The sequence below is a fragment of the Felis catus genome, chromosome F1 (assembly GCF_018350175.1).
Source record: "Felis catus isolate Fca126 chromosome F1, F.catus_Fca126_mat1.0, whole genome shotgun sequence".
NCBI lineage: Eukaryota > Metazoa > Chordata > Mammalia > Carnivora > Felidae > Felis > Felis catus.
Genome location: NC_058384.1, coordinates 2,846,689 through 2,860,908, shown reverse-complemented (window position 1 = coordinate 2,860,908; position 14,220 = coordinate 2,846,689). Strand labels below are relative to the sequence as shown.

Sequence of the window (14,220 nt, the reverse complement as noted above, 5' to 3'; positions counted from 1 at the left end):
CACCCAGGCACCCCTACTTCATTGGCATTTGATTTGATTTTTTTTTTTTTCTCTGACATCCTTATCAACAAGTGACTTGAGCCCATGACTTTCTTTGGTGGTATCTTTGGTAGGTTTTGACGTCAGGGTAGTTTTTGCTCGAAACTTCAGCGCGTGCTGCTGCTCTGCCAACAGCAAACTGTACGAAACAGAGCAGCAGACCGAAATGTTCTTGAGGGGACTCTGAAAATGAAGAGGTAAGCGGTCAGTGCCGCAGATGTCAATCTCGGCATCATTTTTGCAGAGATGCGTACGCGCCAGAATCTGACTTGCTGCGGCTCTTCCCAGTTTCCCCAGCGCGGTGTGCGCCAGGCTGCCCCCAGAAACTGCTGGAATCTGGGTCTTGCGTGTGGGAGGCACGCACGGCGTGAGTAGTTTTGTAGTAAACGGTTAAATACTCCAGTGGATACCCCAGAGACATTTCTCCCACCCAGTGGATGTCTTTGGTTTTGTGTTTTTGGTTTTGTTTTTGTTTTTGTTTTGAAAAAAAGGTAGGTATCTCAAATGTGAAGAAGTTAGGACAGTTTTCTTTCAACTTTAAATCAACTGCTGTTCACAGTTTTTCTGCCCTTAATACTGTTTTCAAAAACAAGAGACACTGTCCTCTAGGGCATGATTCCCTGCTGTCACTAAACGTACACCCGTAGGTCCTTTGGGTTTTAAAAGGTTTATTGTTGAACACCTGGGAGAATAGATAGCTTATAACCAAGTCGTAGAAAAGTCACAAAGCTCAGGAGGTCTTAAACAGTCATCATCTCTGTTCTCTTTACCCGTTAGCCACCGTCCAGAAGAAGCTTTGGACTTTGCATTTTCCTTTCACCTTATTACTGAGAAGACATTTCATCCTCATTTCTAAAAGGGTGGCTTTTGGCTAAATTTCTCATCCCTAATGCCCTACCTAAATGCCAAGAGACTGTCATTTTTTCCAGTGGTTGTGAAGATGTTTGATTAGACCTTTGTCCTTCTCCCTGGACCATTGGAGAAGCCCCTCTCTCTCCTTTGTGTACATTCTAGCTTTGTCATTCCCTTCCCCAGATTTGTCTCTTCTAAAGACATTTGCATATTCATAATCCTTTATTGGTTCCACATCAGAAATAAGCCGTGGTTAGATTTTTCTCTCACTCCATACACCAGCAATAATTGTGTATAAATTAGAAATTTAAATATCAGCAAATAACTATATAAGTGCCAACGGAAGTTATAGATAAATATATAATCTTGGTAGGAAGAAGGCTGTAAAATACAACAACAATAAGGGAATATATATACGGAGAACAATATTTGCAACATAAGGCTGGCAAAAGGTTAATAGCCTTAATAAAGAAAGTTGTTTTATGTGATGATGTACAAAAGTAACATTCAGTTATATGAACAGTTCTTTGCATTACAGAAAGACGTTATAATTGGCATTTTGTTATTCATATAGATGAACCAATTTTTTGTTATTACTTCTATAGCAAAAACAAATTAGTTACTCACCAGGACTGTGCAGCATAGAACATCAGCAAGAGATCACCAAACTAAAGACTGATTTAGAAAAGAAAAGTATCTTTTATGAAGAAGAATTGTCTAAAAGAGAAGGAATACACGCCAACGAAATTAAAAACCTGAAGAAAGAACTTCATGATTCAGAAGGCCAGCAACTTGCTCTCAACAAGGAAATTTTGATTTTGAAAGACAAATTGGAAAAAAACAGGAGAGAGAGGTAAGCATCGAGTTATCTACCCCTCCCGTCAGTATCTGGTGAACGCCTGCGGTGTGCCAGGGACCGGAGATACGCAGGCAGTGCACGTATCCCAAAGTCCAGATTAGTCACCCGAGGATGACAGGGGGTCGGGAAACCAGCGGGATGGTGTAAGTGTGAGCAGAAGGGCAGGTGCAGCCCTCGCAGGGGCACGGGAGGGAACTTTGGTATGTCTGGGTTTTTTGGACTGAATTCTAGCCAAGACCAAAGAAATAGAAAATATCTGACTGTGGAAGGGAGTCCATTAAGTGCCAAGATGGAGAGGGAAAGGGGAACAGGGCACGTTCCGAAGATGAAGGCTGTTCCCTACGGTGGAGCCGCAGATGAGAGGGTGAGAAGCGGGGCTGGAGGGGGAAGTGGAGGCAAGGTCACGAAGGAGGAAGGGATTTGGACTTCGTGCCGAGGCCATTGAAGGCAGGTGACGGGGCGGTGCTCGTGGTCCCGTGTGGAGTGGGACAGGCGGGAGCAGATGGCAAGGAGGAACCTGGCAGCGAGAGATGAGCAGGACCACAGGTGCTGACCGGGCAGGTGGGGGGAAGCGTGTGGGCTCAGAAGGTCCCGGAGAGCCAGAACCTGGGTGCCATAATGGCCAGGTGTGAGAAAGTGCCAGGATTTTAGGCAGCCGGACGTGTGCTGTTGTCATTCTCAACTTCTATTGGAAGCCAAAGTTTATTTAGTTCGGTACATTCGCTCAGCCAGACTTTTTTAGAACCTGCTGTGGGTAAAGCAGTGTTGCAGGCACTGGGAACGTGGCAGTGGACAGACAGACAAATCTCCGTCCGTATGGAGCTTTCCTTTAGCCAGGCGAAGGGCTGTAAACAAAATAAGTAAAATATAGAATATGTTAGGTAATGATAAATGCCAGGAACAGAACACAAGGCACAGGATGGGGCCATGAGGCATTAAGGGGGCAATTAAATTGTGTATATAGGCTGGTCTGGAAAAATTGCGATGAGAAGGACTGAAGAAAGTGGGGGCATCTGTGCAGATGTAGAAGAACATTCTGTGTGGAGAACAGCCTGTTAAAAAAAATAATGAGAAGGCAATCCTGTGGAGACAGTAAAAAGCTGAGTGGGTGCCAGGGATTGGGGGAGGGGGGCGGATGTGATGTCCAGGAGGACGCCAGGGCAGGATGTCCAGGGCAGTCTCTTGGTGTGATGCTACAGTGATGGGTACATGCCGTTACGCACGTGTCCAAACCCTAACGTGAGCTGTGGAGTTGGAGTGATAACGACCTGCCCGATGTAAGTTCACTAACTGTAACAAATGTTCCACTCTGGTGGGGGATGATGTTGTGGGGGCTGTACCGTGTTTGGGGGCGGGGAGTAGATGGGAAATCTCTGCTATGGACCTAAAACTTTTCTAAAAAATAAAGTCTAGGGGCGCCTGGGTGGCGCAGTCGGTTAAGCATCCGACTTCAGCCAGGTCACGATCTCGCGGTCCGTGAGTTCGAGCCCCGCGTCGGGCTCTGGGCTGATGGCTCAGAGCCTGGAGCCTGTTTCTGATTCTGTGTCTCCCTCTCTCTGCCCCTCCCCCGTTCATGCTCTGTCTCTCTCTGTCCCAAAAATAAATAAACGTTGGAAAAAAAAATAAAAAATAAAGTCTATTAAGAAAAATAGTTTAAGGAGGCCAGTGTGGCCGAAGTAGACTTAAGGGGAAAGAATCTTAGGAGAGGAGTATGAGGGGGAACAGGGGCCAGATCATGTAAGGCTTCATAGCAGGTCACTTCTGGTTTACTCTGAGGAAAACTGATGCGGGGAGTACCGCAGATTTTGAGTGGAAAATTGAGATATTGGGTTGTGTTTTAAAAGGGTTACTCTGACTACCTGGTTAAGAATAGTCTGACTTAGGGGCACCCGGGTGGCTCAGTCGGTTAGACATCCGACGTCAGCTCAGGTCATGATCTCATGGCTCGTGAGTTCAAGCCTCACGTCAGGCTCTGAGCTGTCAGCACAGAGCCTGCTTCAGATCCTCTGTCTCCTTCTCTTTCTGCCCCTCTCCTCTCCTCTCCTCTCCTCTCCTCTCCTCTCCTCTCCTCTCCTCTCCTCTCCTCTCTCTTTCCCTCAAAAATAAACAAACATTAAAAAAAAAAAAGTCTGACTTCGATAAGAGGAGAAAAGCCCTGAACTCCTGTAGAAGGCTGTCACAGAAATCCAGGCAAAGGAGGGTGGTGACTTGGCCCAGGGTGGGGGCAGAAGTGGTGGTAAGAAACATTGGAATTCTTATGCTCCTGAACAGTAAAGATACTGGTTTTTTGTTGATGGTTTAGACGTGGGATGAGAAGGGAAGAGGAAGGACCAAGGATGGTGCTGAGGTTTGGGGCTTTAGCAATTAGGAGGATGTAGTTACCGTTTAGAAAGGAACAGGGCAAGGGAAGCATGTTGGGGATGAGAGTATTACCGGGAGTTCATTTTAAACAAGTTCCGTTTGAGATGTGTATTAGGCACCCACGTGGAGATGTCACACAGGCCCTTGGACAGATCAGCTGGATTTTAAGGCTAGAAATAAAATCCTAGGAGTATTAGATCACTCACATGGTATTTAAAGCAGTGAGACTACTTGAGATCCCTTAGCAGTTGGTATAGATGGCACAAAGGTCTGGCACTGAGCCCTGGTGTGCTCTGATCTGTGGAAGTTGGTTAATGAGGAAGAAACAGCAAAGTGGCCAGCAAGGACGATGGGAAGAAGACCCAACAAATTTGGTGTCCTGGAGACCATGTGATGAAAGCATATCGAGTCTGTCTATACGTTAAACAAGATGAGGTATGAATTAAGTAAGATGAGGCCCAAACAATGATCATTGAATTTAACATTAGGAAGCTCGTTGGTAACTCTGATAAGAACAATTTCCGTGGAACAGGAGGGGCAAAAACCCCACAGCGGGAACCAAGACTAGGAGGAGAGCGATTGGAACCAGAAATGTGGGACAACAGGGTTTTGAGGCGGAGGCGCGGCAGATGCCAGATTCTGTGTGGTGAGAAGCAGCTAGGCGATGAGGAAGGGATACAGCAGACTCAGGGATTCCGGGTGGCTCCCATGAGCGAGAAGGCAGAGAATTGGAAAATGAAATGTGGTCTAGGGCTTAGGGGAAGTTCATTCTGTTCTCTTATGGAAGAGACTTCTGCTCTGTTCCGTGCTGGTGGGAAAAAGCAAGAATAATTTCACAGAAATTTTACTCCGTTTGTTTGTGTACACATTTTTTCTGAAAGGCCTCTTTGTATTTTGTCATGTTTTTGTCATTGTTCGTTGCTTGGAGTTACTTCAGAATCAAGAAAGATCCTTAAACGTGACTGAATTTCATATTTTGACTATAGATAATTTTTTAACATGGCATATTTGCTTGCACACAAGCAAAAATGGTTTCTTTTCCCAGAAGTTAACATTTAAATTACAATTTCATTTACACTCACTAATGTAGTAATGGAAGGGATTTTTAACATCACATTTTTAAAATCAGCCGGTATGTAGGTTCTCGGTTGACTCGGGATCAGTCATAGGAAATTACCCAGAACAGATCCATATTGACTTTCATTTACTGCTAAGATATAAAGCGTTCCTTACAAATTTTTTTATTAAGTATAAGTTGACACTTATACTCAAGTGTTACATTTCTTTCAGGCGTACAGCACAGCGATTCAACTTTTCTATCGGTTACTCTGTGTTCCCCACAAGTGTAACTGCCATCTGTCACCTCACAGCAGCGTTCCAGTATCACTGTATTCCCTGTGCTGTGCCCTTATTCATTCCATAAGTGGAAGCCTGTACCCCCCACCCTGCTTCCCTCACCCGCTCCCCTCTGGAAGCCATGTTTGTTCTCTGTTTTTATAGGTCTCATTCTGCTTTTCGTTTGTTTGTTTATTCATTTTGTTTTTTAGATGGTACATATGAGTGAAATCATATGGTATTTGTCTTTCTCAGTTTGGCTTCTCTCACTTAACGTGATTCCCTCTAGGTCCACCCGTGTTACCACAAATGGCAAGACCTCGTCCCTTTGTACGGCTGTGTAATATTCCATCGTGTGTATACACATCTTCTTTATCCATTTGTCCATTGACGCACACTGAAGTTGCTTCCGTATCTTGGCTTTGTAAATGATGCTGCAGTAAACATAAGGGTGCATCTATCTTTTCAAATTAGTGTTTTCATTTTCTGTAGGTAAACAGCCAGCAGTGGAATTCCTGGATCACATGGTGTATCTATTTTTAATTTTTTTGAGGGACCTCCATACTGTTTTCCGCAGTGGCTGCACCAGTTACATTCCCACCAACAGTGCACAAGGATTCCCTTTTTTACACATCCTTGCCAACACTTATTTCTCGTCTCTCTGATTTTAGCCATTCTGACAGGTGCAAGGTGATCTCATTGGGGTTTTGATTTGCACTTCCCTGATGGTGAATGATGTTGAGCATCTTCTCACGTGTCTGTTGACCATCTGGATGTCTTCTTTGGAAAAATGTCTATTCAGGTCCTCTTCTCCTTTGTTTTTTGTTGTTGAATTATGTAAGTTCTTTATATGTTTTGGATATTAACCCCATATCAGACACATCATTTGGAAATATCTTCTCCCATTTAGTAGGTTGCCTTTTCATGTTGATGATGGTGTCCTTCACTGTGCAAAAGTTTTTTTTTTTTTTTTATTTTGATGTAGCCCCAACAGTTTATTTTTGCTTTCATTTCCCTTTCTTAGGAGACATATCTAAAAAAATGTTGCAATGGCCAGTCAGTGTCAGAGAAAGTACTGCCTGTGCTCTCTGTTAGTATTTTTGTCAGGTCTCACCTTGATGGTTTTTTTGTGCGTAGGGTGTGAGAAAGTGGCCCAGTTTCATTCTTTTGCATGCAGCTGTCCAGTTTTCCCAGCACCATTTATTGAAGAGACCGTCTTTTCCCCATTGTATATTCTTGCCTCCTTTGTCATAGATTAATTGAGCATGTAAGCTTGGATTTATTTCTGGGATCTCTGTTCCATTGATTTAGGTGTCTGTTTTTGTGCCAGTAGCAAACTGTTTTAATCACTACAGCTTTGTAGCACAGCTTGAAATCTTGTAGTACACCCCCAGCTTTGTTGTTCTTCCTCAAGATTGCATTGGCTACTTGGGGTCTTTTGTGGTTCCGTACAAATTTTAGTAGTATTTGTTCGAGTTTTGTGAAAAATGCTGTTGCCATTTTCATAGGGATTGCCCTGAACTATAGATTGTTTTGGCTAGTGGGAACATTTTAGCAATATTAATTCTTCCAATCCATGAACATGGAATATCTTTCCATTTGTGTCATCTTTAGCATCCGTCCTAGTTTTCAGAGTACAGATTAGCATTTGTACAAAATGGTCTTTCACCATCTTGGTTAAGTTTATTCCCAGGTATTTATTTATTCTTGTTGGTACAATTGTAAAAGCAGTTGTTTTCTTAATTTCTGTTTCTCCTACTTTGTTATTAGTGTGTTAATGAAATACTACCGACTTCTGGGTTTTAATTTTGTATCCTGCAACCTTGCTGAATTCATTTGTTACTACTAGTAGTTTTTTTTTTTTTTTTTAGTGAAGTCTTTAGGGTTTTCTATGTATTGTATCATGTCATCTGCAAACAGTGACAGTAACTTCTTCCTCGCCAGTATGGGTGCCTCTTACATCTTTTCTTTTCTTTTCTTTTCTTTTCTTTTCTTTTCTTTTCTTTTCTTTTCTTCTTTTTTCTCTTCTCTTCTCTTCTCTTCTCTTCTTTTCTTTTCCGTGGTGTGTGTGTGTGTGTGTGTGTGTGTGTGTGTGTCGGATTCCTGTGGCTAGGACTTCCAGTATTATTTATGCTGAATCAAAATAGTGAGAATGAACATCCTTGTCTTGTTCCTGACCTTAGGGGGAAAGCTCTCAGTTTTTCACCATTGCATTTGATGTTATTTGTGGGTTTTTCATATATGGCATTTATTATGTTGAGATATATTCCCTCTAAACCTGCTTTGCTGAAAGTTTTTAGCATGAATGGGTAGTTGAATTTTGTCAAATGCCTTTTCTGCGTCCTTTAAGATAATCATATAATTTTTATCCTTCATTTTGTTGATGTGGTATGTAATGTTGACTGATTTGTGAATATGGAACCACCCTTATATTCCAGAATAACTCCCACTTGATCATGGTGAATGATCCTTTTAATGTATTGTTGACTGCAGTTTGCTGATATTTTGTTGAATATTTGTGCATCTATGTTTATCAGGGATATTGGCCTGTGGTTTTCTTCTTTCTTTCTTTCTTTCTTTCTTTCTTTCTTTCTTTCTTTCTTTCTTTCTTTTTCTTTTCCTTTCCTTTCCTTTCCTTTCCTTTCCTTTCCTTTCTTCCTTTTCCTTTTCCTTTTCCTTTTCCTTTTCCTTTTCCTTTTCCTTTTCTTTTTGGTGGTGTCTTTGTCTGGTTTTGGTAATGGGGTAATGCTGGCCTCATAGAATGAATTTGAAAGTTTTCTGTCCTCTTCTGTTTGTTGGAATAGTTTGAGGAGAACAGGTATTAACTCTTCTTTAAATGTCTGGTGGAATTCACATGTTAATCCATCTCGTCCTGGATTTTTATTTTTTGGTAGTGTTTTGATTATTGATTCAATATTGTTACTAGTAATTGGTCTATTCAGATTTTTTGTGTCTTCCTGATATAGTTTAGAAGATTGTGTATTTCTAGGAATTAATCCATTTCTGCTAGTTTGTCCAATTTGTTGGCATATAATTTTTCATAGAATTCTCTTGATTCTTTGTATTTCTGTAGTGTCAGTTTTTCTCTTGTTTCTGATTTAATGTATTTAGGTCTTTTTATTGATGAGTCTGGGTAAGCATTTATCAATTTTGTTTTATCTTTTCAAAGAATCAGTTCTTGGTTTCATTGTTGTTTTTTTGTTTTTTTTTAATCTCTATTTCATTTATTTCTTTTTTTATTAATTTTTTTAATGTTTAGTTTTGAGAGAGAGAGACAGAGCACAAGCGGGAGAGGGGCAGAGAGACAGGGAGACACAGAATCTGAAGCAGGCTCCGGGCTCCGAGCTGTCAGCACAGAGCCCGACGCGGGGCTCGAACCCACGAGCTGTGAGATCATGACCTGCGTCAAAGTCGGACACTTAACCAACTGAGCCCCCCAGGCGCCCCTCTGTGTCATTTATTTCTCCTCTGATCTTCTTTATTTCCCTCCTTCTACCCACTTTGGGTTTCATTTGTCTTTTTTTCTAATTGAGGTAAAAAGTTAGATTGTTTACTTGAGCTTCTTGTTTCTTCAGTTAGCCTTTATTACTGGATAGCTCCCTCTTAGAACTTGTGCTGTCTCCCAAAGATTTTGGACCACTGCGTTTTCGTTGTCCTTTGTCTCCATGTATTTTTTGATGAATTTATTTCTTTTTTATTTACTCATGGACCCGTTGGTTGTTTAGAATAAGCCTCTTTGGGGCATCTGGGTGCCCTCCATGCCTAGTGTGGAGTCTGCTTAAAATTCTGTCTCTCCCTCTGCCTCTCTCCCCTTCACACACACTTGTGCTTGCGCTCTCTCTAAACAACAACAACAAAAAATAGATAGATAGATCTTCATCCGTATAGCAACTCCATGTGTGAACACTGATTCCCTTTTCTCTCTTTGGTGGTTTGTACAAAGTCTGTTAGAACTCTTTTTGCCTCTAAGGGTGAATCACTTGTGCCCCTCAGAACTATCTCTTTAAATAAGTTGTATAGGAGTGCCTGGGTGGGTAAGCATCTGACTTCAGCTCAGGTCATGATCTCGCAGTTCGCGAGTTCGAGCCCTGCATCGGGCTCTGTGCTGACAGCTCGGAGCCTGGAGCCTGCTTCGGATTCTGTGTCTCCCTCTCTGTCTTCCCCTCCCCCGCCCACGCTGTCTGTCTGTCTGTCTGTCTCTCTCTCTCTCTATCTCTCAAAAATAATAAATAAACATAAATAAATAAGTTTTACAATATTAAATTTTTTGTGTGTGCATGCATATGTGTGTATGTAGGTAGGTACGTACTTAAGGAAGAAGGAAGGAAGGGCTGAGAGGAAGGACTGAATATATTGAGAGGACTGTTGGAAATGTCACTGAGGGTTTGCTAGCACTCTCGAGCCGAGAAGGAATCATGTGGCGCCCACGTGTCCCCCTCTTTCCCTGACCTCCACCTTTGCCCATACTTTGTGGTCTGTGTGCAGCCACATAACGTGAGCACAATCATGAAGACTACAGATCGCAGATGCCTTCCTCAGAGTTTCAAATGAAAAACAAAGTAGATGTTGGGCAGACAGATCTATTAATTAAAAGGAAATGATTGTAACTTTTAATTTTAAGGAGGAGGATTGGGACTTGGCACCTTCAAGATGGTGCGACTTTTCAGAGTAAAATGTGGAACAGCAGCCAGTCTGGGAAGTCGTTTCACCTCTGACTCAATTCCTTTTTTTCCTCTTCTGTTTTGAATTGTGTTAGTCAAAGTGAAAGGGAAGAATTTGAAAACGAGTTCAAACAACAGTACGAAAGAGAAAAAGTGTTGTTAACTGAAGAAAATAAGAAACTGACAAGTGAACTTGATAAGGTGAGTGCTACAATCTGATCTCCCCTCCTTGAGCAGGTTCTGGACGTCCAGCACGGTGACAGAAATTGTAGCCTAGTCTTATACTCGGCACAACTCAGACTCAGTACCCCTCCTTATACACAAGGATTACTTGTGGGGTGCAGGCGGGGCTTCCTTCCACCCGTCCGTGCGGGGGCTCTGGATACGGCTTTGCTTATCCCCTCTTCTTCTTCATCCCTCTTAGTTTTTGAACCTCTTTTCTTTCTTTCACTTTCCATCTGTTCTCTTTTTACTCTTTCCTCTCATATTTGTCCCTTAACTCTGTCATGGCTGCCAAAGTTAAGCTGGCCCTTGGCAAGAGCAGGAACAATTAGGCCAAACCGGGGCGGGTTTGACAACCATGATTTCATGTTCATGATGGAGAACTACCTGTAGCTAGAAATAATATCCTTGGTGGGTAGGAATCCAGAGAAACCTACTCTGCCTGTGGGCGCCCGGGGGGCTCAGGCGGTGAAGCATCTGACTCTTGGCTTCGGCTCAGGTCATGATCTCACAGTTTGTGGTTTTGAGCCGCGCACCGGGCTCTGTGCTGACAGCGTGCAGACTGCTTGGGATTCTCTGTCTCCCTCTCTCTCTCTGCCCCTCCCCTGCTCACTCTCTCAATCTCTCTCTCTCTCTCTCTCTATAATAAGTAAATAAACACTGAAAGAAAGAAAGAAAAGAAAAGCAAAGAAAAAGAAGCGAAGCTCCACTGAAATTCTGTAGCTCAAGTAAAGAACAGAACCATAGATTAAACTTAGACTCTGCCGGATTTATGAACGAAATTTCAAATACATAAAAGGGAATCTTTTTCCGTTTAGTAGCTCAGATTTTTTGAACTGCCATCCTTTTGCATTTCTTTCGTCAGTTCCTAACAAACAGTTGTAAAAATCCTAATATTATCCACATGTTTTAGTGATCATATTTACATTTAAATGAGAACGTTTGGGTAATTGTATTTTATAGTGATTTCTAGGATTTTCCTCCCGTGAAAATATTTTGTTCAACTATTAATTATTCCGGTAACTAATAATGACCATGACTGAAAGAGTCATGAATTGAAAACCCATGACTAAATAGTCATAAAAGAGAGGCTCTTTGTTCTGTTTTCCACTGCGTTCCGTATCTTTCACTACTTACCCCATGACTGTTTGGTTTTTTAAACATTTAAAAATGACCTTGCTTGTTCGGTTGAAAACTACTTGAGAAAGAATGTACACAAACTCTGTGGGAAGTGGCCCAAAGGTAGTATGAGTGTTTTGTTCAGAGTACAGAGAGCATGTGAAAGTTACCGTGTGACTTTTCATTATTTCCGTTTAGATAAAACTAATAACTTTTGAATTTTATCCCCATAAAATTTAAGTCACATAATTGTTTTTTTCATGTGTTGACTAATAACGACTGTAAAATAAAACACTATTTGTGTCTATAAGACAGAATTTAAGATTCTCTTAAGAGTTACCTTGAGGTAAGAAAGGTAATTAAACTCTAGAAGGCCTCTTCATGTAGTTTCTAGTAGAAAATGTATACAGTTCAAGAAAAATTATATTGAGAAACAATCAAATTGAACGTAGATCAAATCTTGTATTCACTCCTTGGTTTTTTTCATCACTAACCATAAAGTTCTGTTGAGTTTACGAGAAACACATATTTCATTTTTTTTTTTTTTTTTTTACATTTATTTATTTTTGGGACAGAGAGAGACAGAGCATGAACGGGGGAGGGGCAGAGAGAGAGGGAGACACAGAATCGGAAACAGGCTCCAGGTTCTGAGCCATCAGCCCAGAGCCTGACACGGGGCTCGAACTCACGGGCCGCGAGATCGTGACCTGGCTGAAGTCGGACGCTCAACCGACTGCGCCACCCAGGCGCCCCACATATTTCATTTTTAAGCAATACTCTTTGGATTTTGATGAGATGTGAAGGATAAAAATAAAAGCTTGTCCCCGAAGCTTGTAAAAATACAATGTTACCTTTTCTTACTAACATGAAAGCTCCGATGAAGGATAGGAGTAGAACTCTGAGGGCAAATATTTAACGACAAATGATAACAAGGAAATATTCATTCCTGGAGCGGTAGAGACAGACCTGGGTTCTGCCACCATTTAAGCCCCTTCCCAATTTTTGCTGTTTTTATTCAGCCCTTGCTCTCTTTCTCCTCCTTAACTGTCGGTTCACCTGCCTGAGCACCTGCACTGTTTCTTCTGTTCATTCATTTTCTAGTTTGGTTTGAACTGTGTATTTTTGCCAGGAGGAGTAACCAGAGTACTTTTGCCATTGTTGTTCCAGCCCTTCCATCTGGAACCCAGTGAAGGGATTCAAACAGAACCTCTGGTATAGAAGCCAGAAGGCAACTCTTAGGTTCATTTTCAAACTTACATAATTAATCCCATGAAGAGATTCTCACATGCACAGTTTTAAACTCTACAAATTAAAATTTTAAAGGAAATCAAAAGAAAGTGTGTTGATATTTTCAGAAGTCTGCTAAATTTATTACAGGGGCGCCTTGGTGGCTCAGTCGGTGAAGTCTCCGACTTTGGCTCAGGTCATGATCTCTCAGTTCATGAGTTCAAGCCCCACATCGGGCTCAGTGCCAACAGCTCGGAGCCTTGGAGCCTGCTTTGAATTCTGTGTCTCCCTCTCTCTCTGCCCCTCCCCTGCTCAACCTCTCTCTCTCTCTCTCTCTCTCTCTCTCTCTCTCTCTCTCTCTCTCCCCCAAAAAAGTAAACATAAAAAAATTTTCTTTTAAAGATAATTTATGGCAAATAAAATTAGCCGTATATGTTAGGAAGTGAAAGTAAATGATTTTCCAGTCAGGAAAAATATTATTTTTGTCTTGGTTTTAAATCACACTATTTTTTTAAAAAGCAGAATTATAAAAAACGTGGAATATATTTAACATAAAAGTTAACCCATGATCTCACCACAAAACAACTATGGTAATTTTATATGTTCCTTTCCAGATTTTGTTTATATATATACTATTACGTAAGTGCAGTCATATATACATCCATTTTCTAATCTGCCTTTTCACTAAAATGTCCTGAGCATGTTTCCATATTCTTATGTAGTCTTATAATTACTATAAGCCAAATATGTCAATGTACAAATAGCAAAACCTTCTCATTTCCAAAGAAGCAAAATGAACAAACCCTTAGGTAGAATGTACTAATGAGTTACTTTATATTTACTCAGAATTTACTTCTGAGTTACTTTATATAAATCATTTTATCCTCACAAAAGCTCTGTGAGGTGTACCCAATTATTCTTGCCATTTTATAGATGAGGAAACTGAGGCAGAGGGAATGAAGCTCCTTTCCTAATCAGAGAGCCAGGAAGTGGCCAAACGGAATTTGGACACAGGCAGTCTGGCTCCAGAGTCCATGCTTTTATTCAGTAGTAATGAAAATATTAGCATTTCTCTGAGTAATACTAAACAAATCTACTTAAAACCACTTGTAGGTGTCGTAACATAGCCGTGCAAAATCTGCATTTCCTCTCCTTCCTGCAAACATCTAGTTGACGTCACTCACAAATCAGTTGGAAGGGCTGTCAAAAAAGGTGTGTTGTAGGAATGAATTAGCGAAGATGTTGCATCTGCCAGAAGAAATTTCAGAAACAGCTGGTAGACTTCTGGCTAGGCTAACATGAAGAGACTGATGAATCCTGTCAAGAAAAGAAACATTTCAAGGTGGACACGATTGTCAAAAACAATGATTTCGGAGCTCCGGGAAGTAAGGGGAGGAAGACCGCTCCGAAACATTGCTGAGATAAGTGAAGGAATGTCTGAACGAGCGGAGAGATGGACCCCCGTTAATGGGCGAAAGACACATCTGCAGAAGAAACATACTCGAAATGGAGAAGGAACTCTTAACACTCATTAATAAGAAATAA

General features: G+C 41.4%; 1 protein-coding gene across 17 annotated transcripts in view; it reads left to right on the top strand.

Moving 5' to 3' along the window:
* CDC42BPA (CDC42 binding protein kinase alpha) overlaps nt 1-14,220 on the top strand; it is a 321,704-nt gene that overhangs the window by 217,166 nt on the left and 90,318 nt on the right. For all 17 annotated transcript variants that reach the window (XM_019821471.3, XM_011290821.4, XM_019821472.3 and 14 more), the window contains 2 exons: nt 1,497-1,744; nt 10,203-10,308. In XM_019821471.3, the coding sequence (XP_019677030.2) occupies nt 1,497-1,744; nt 10,203-10,308 (354 nt within the window). The remainder of the gene's footprint in view (nt 1-1,496; nt 1,745-10,202; nt 10,309-14,220) is intronic.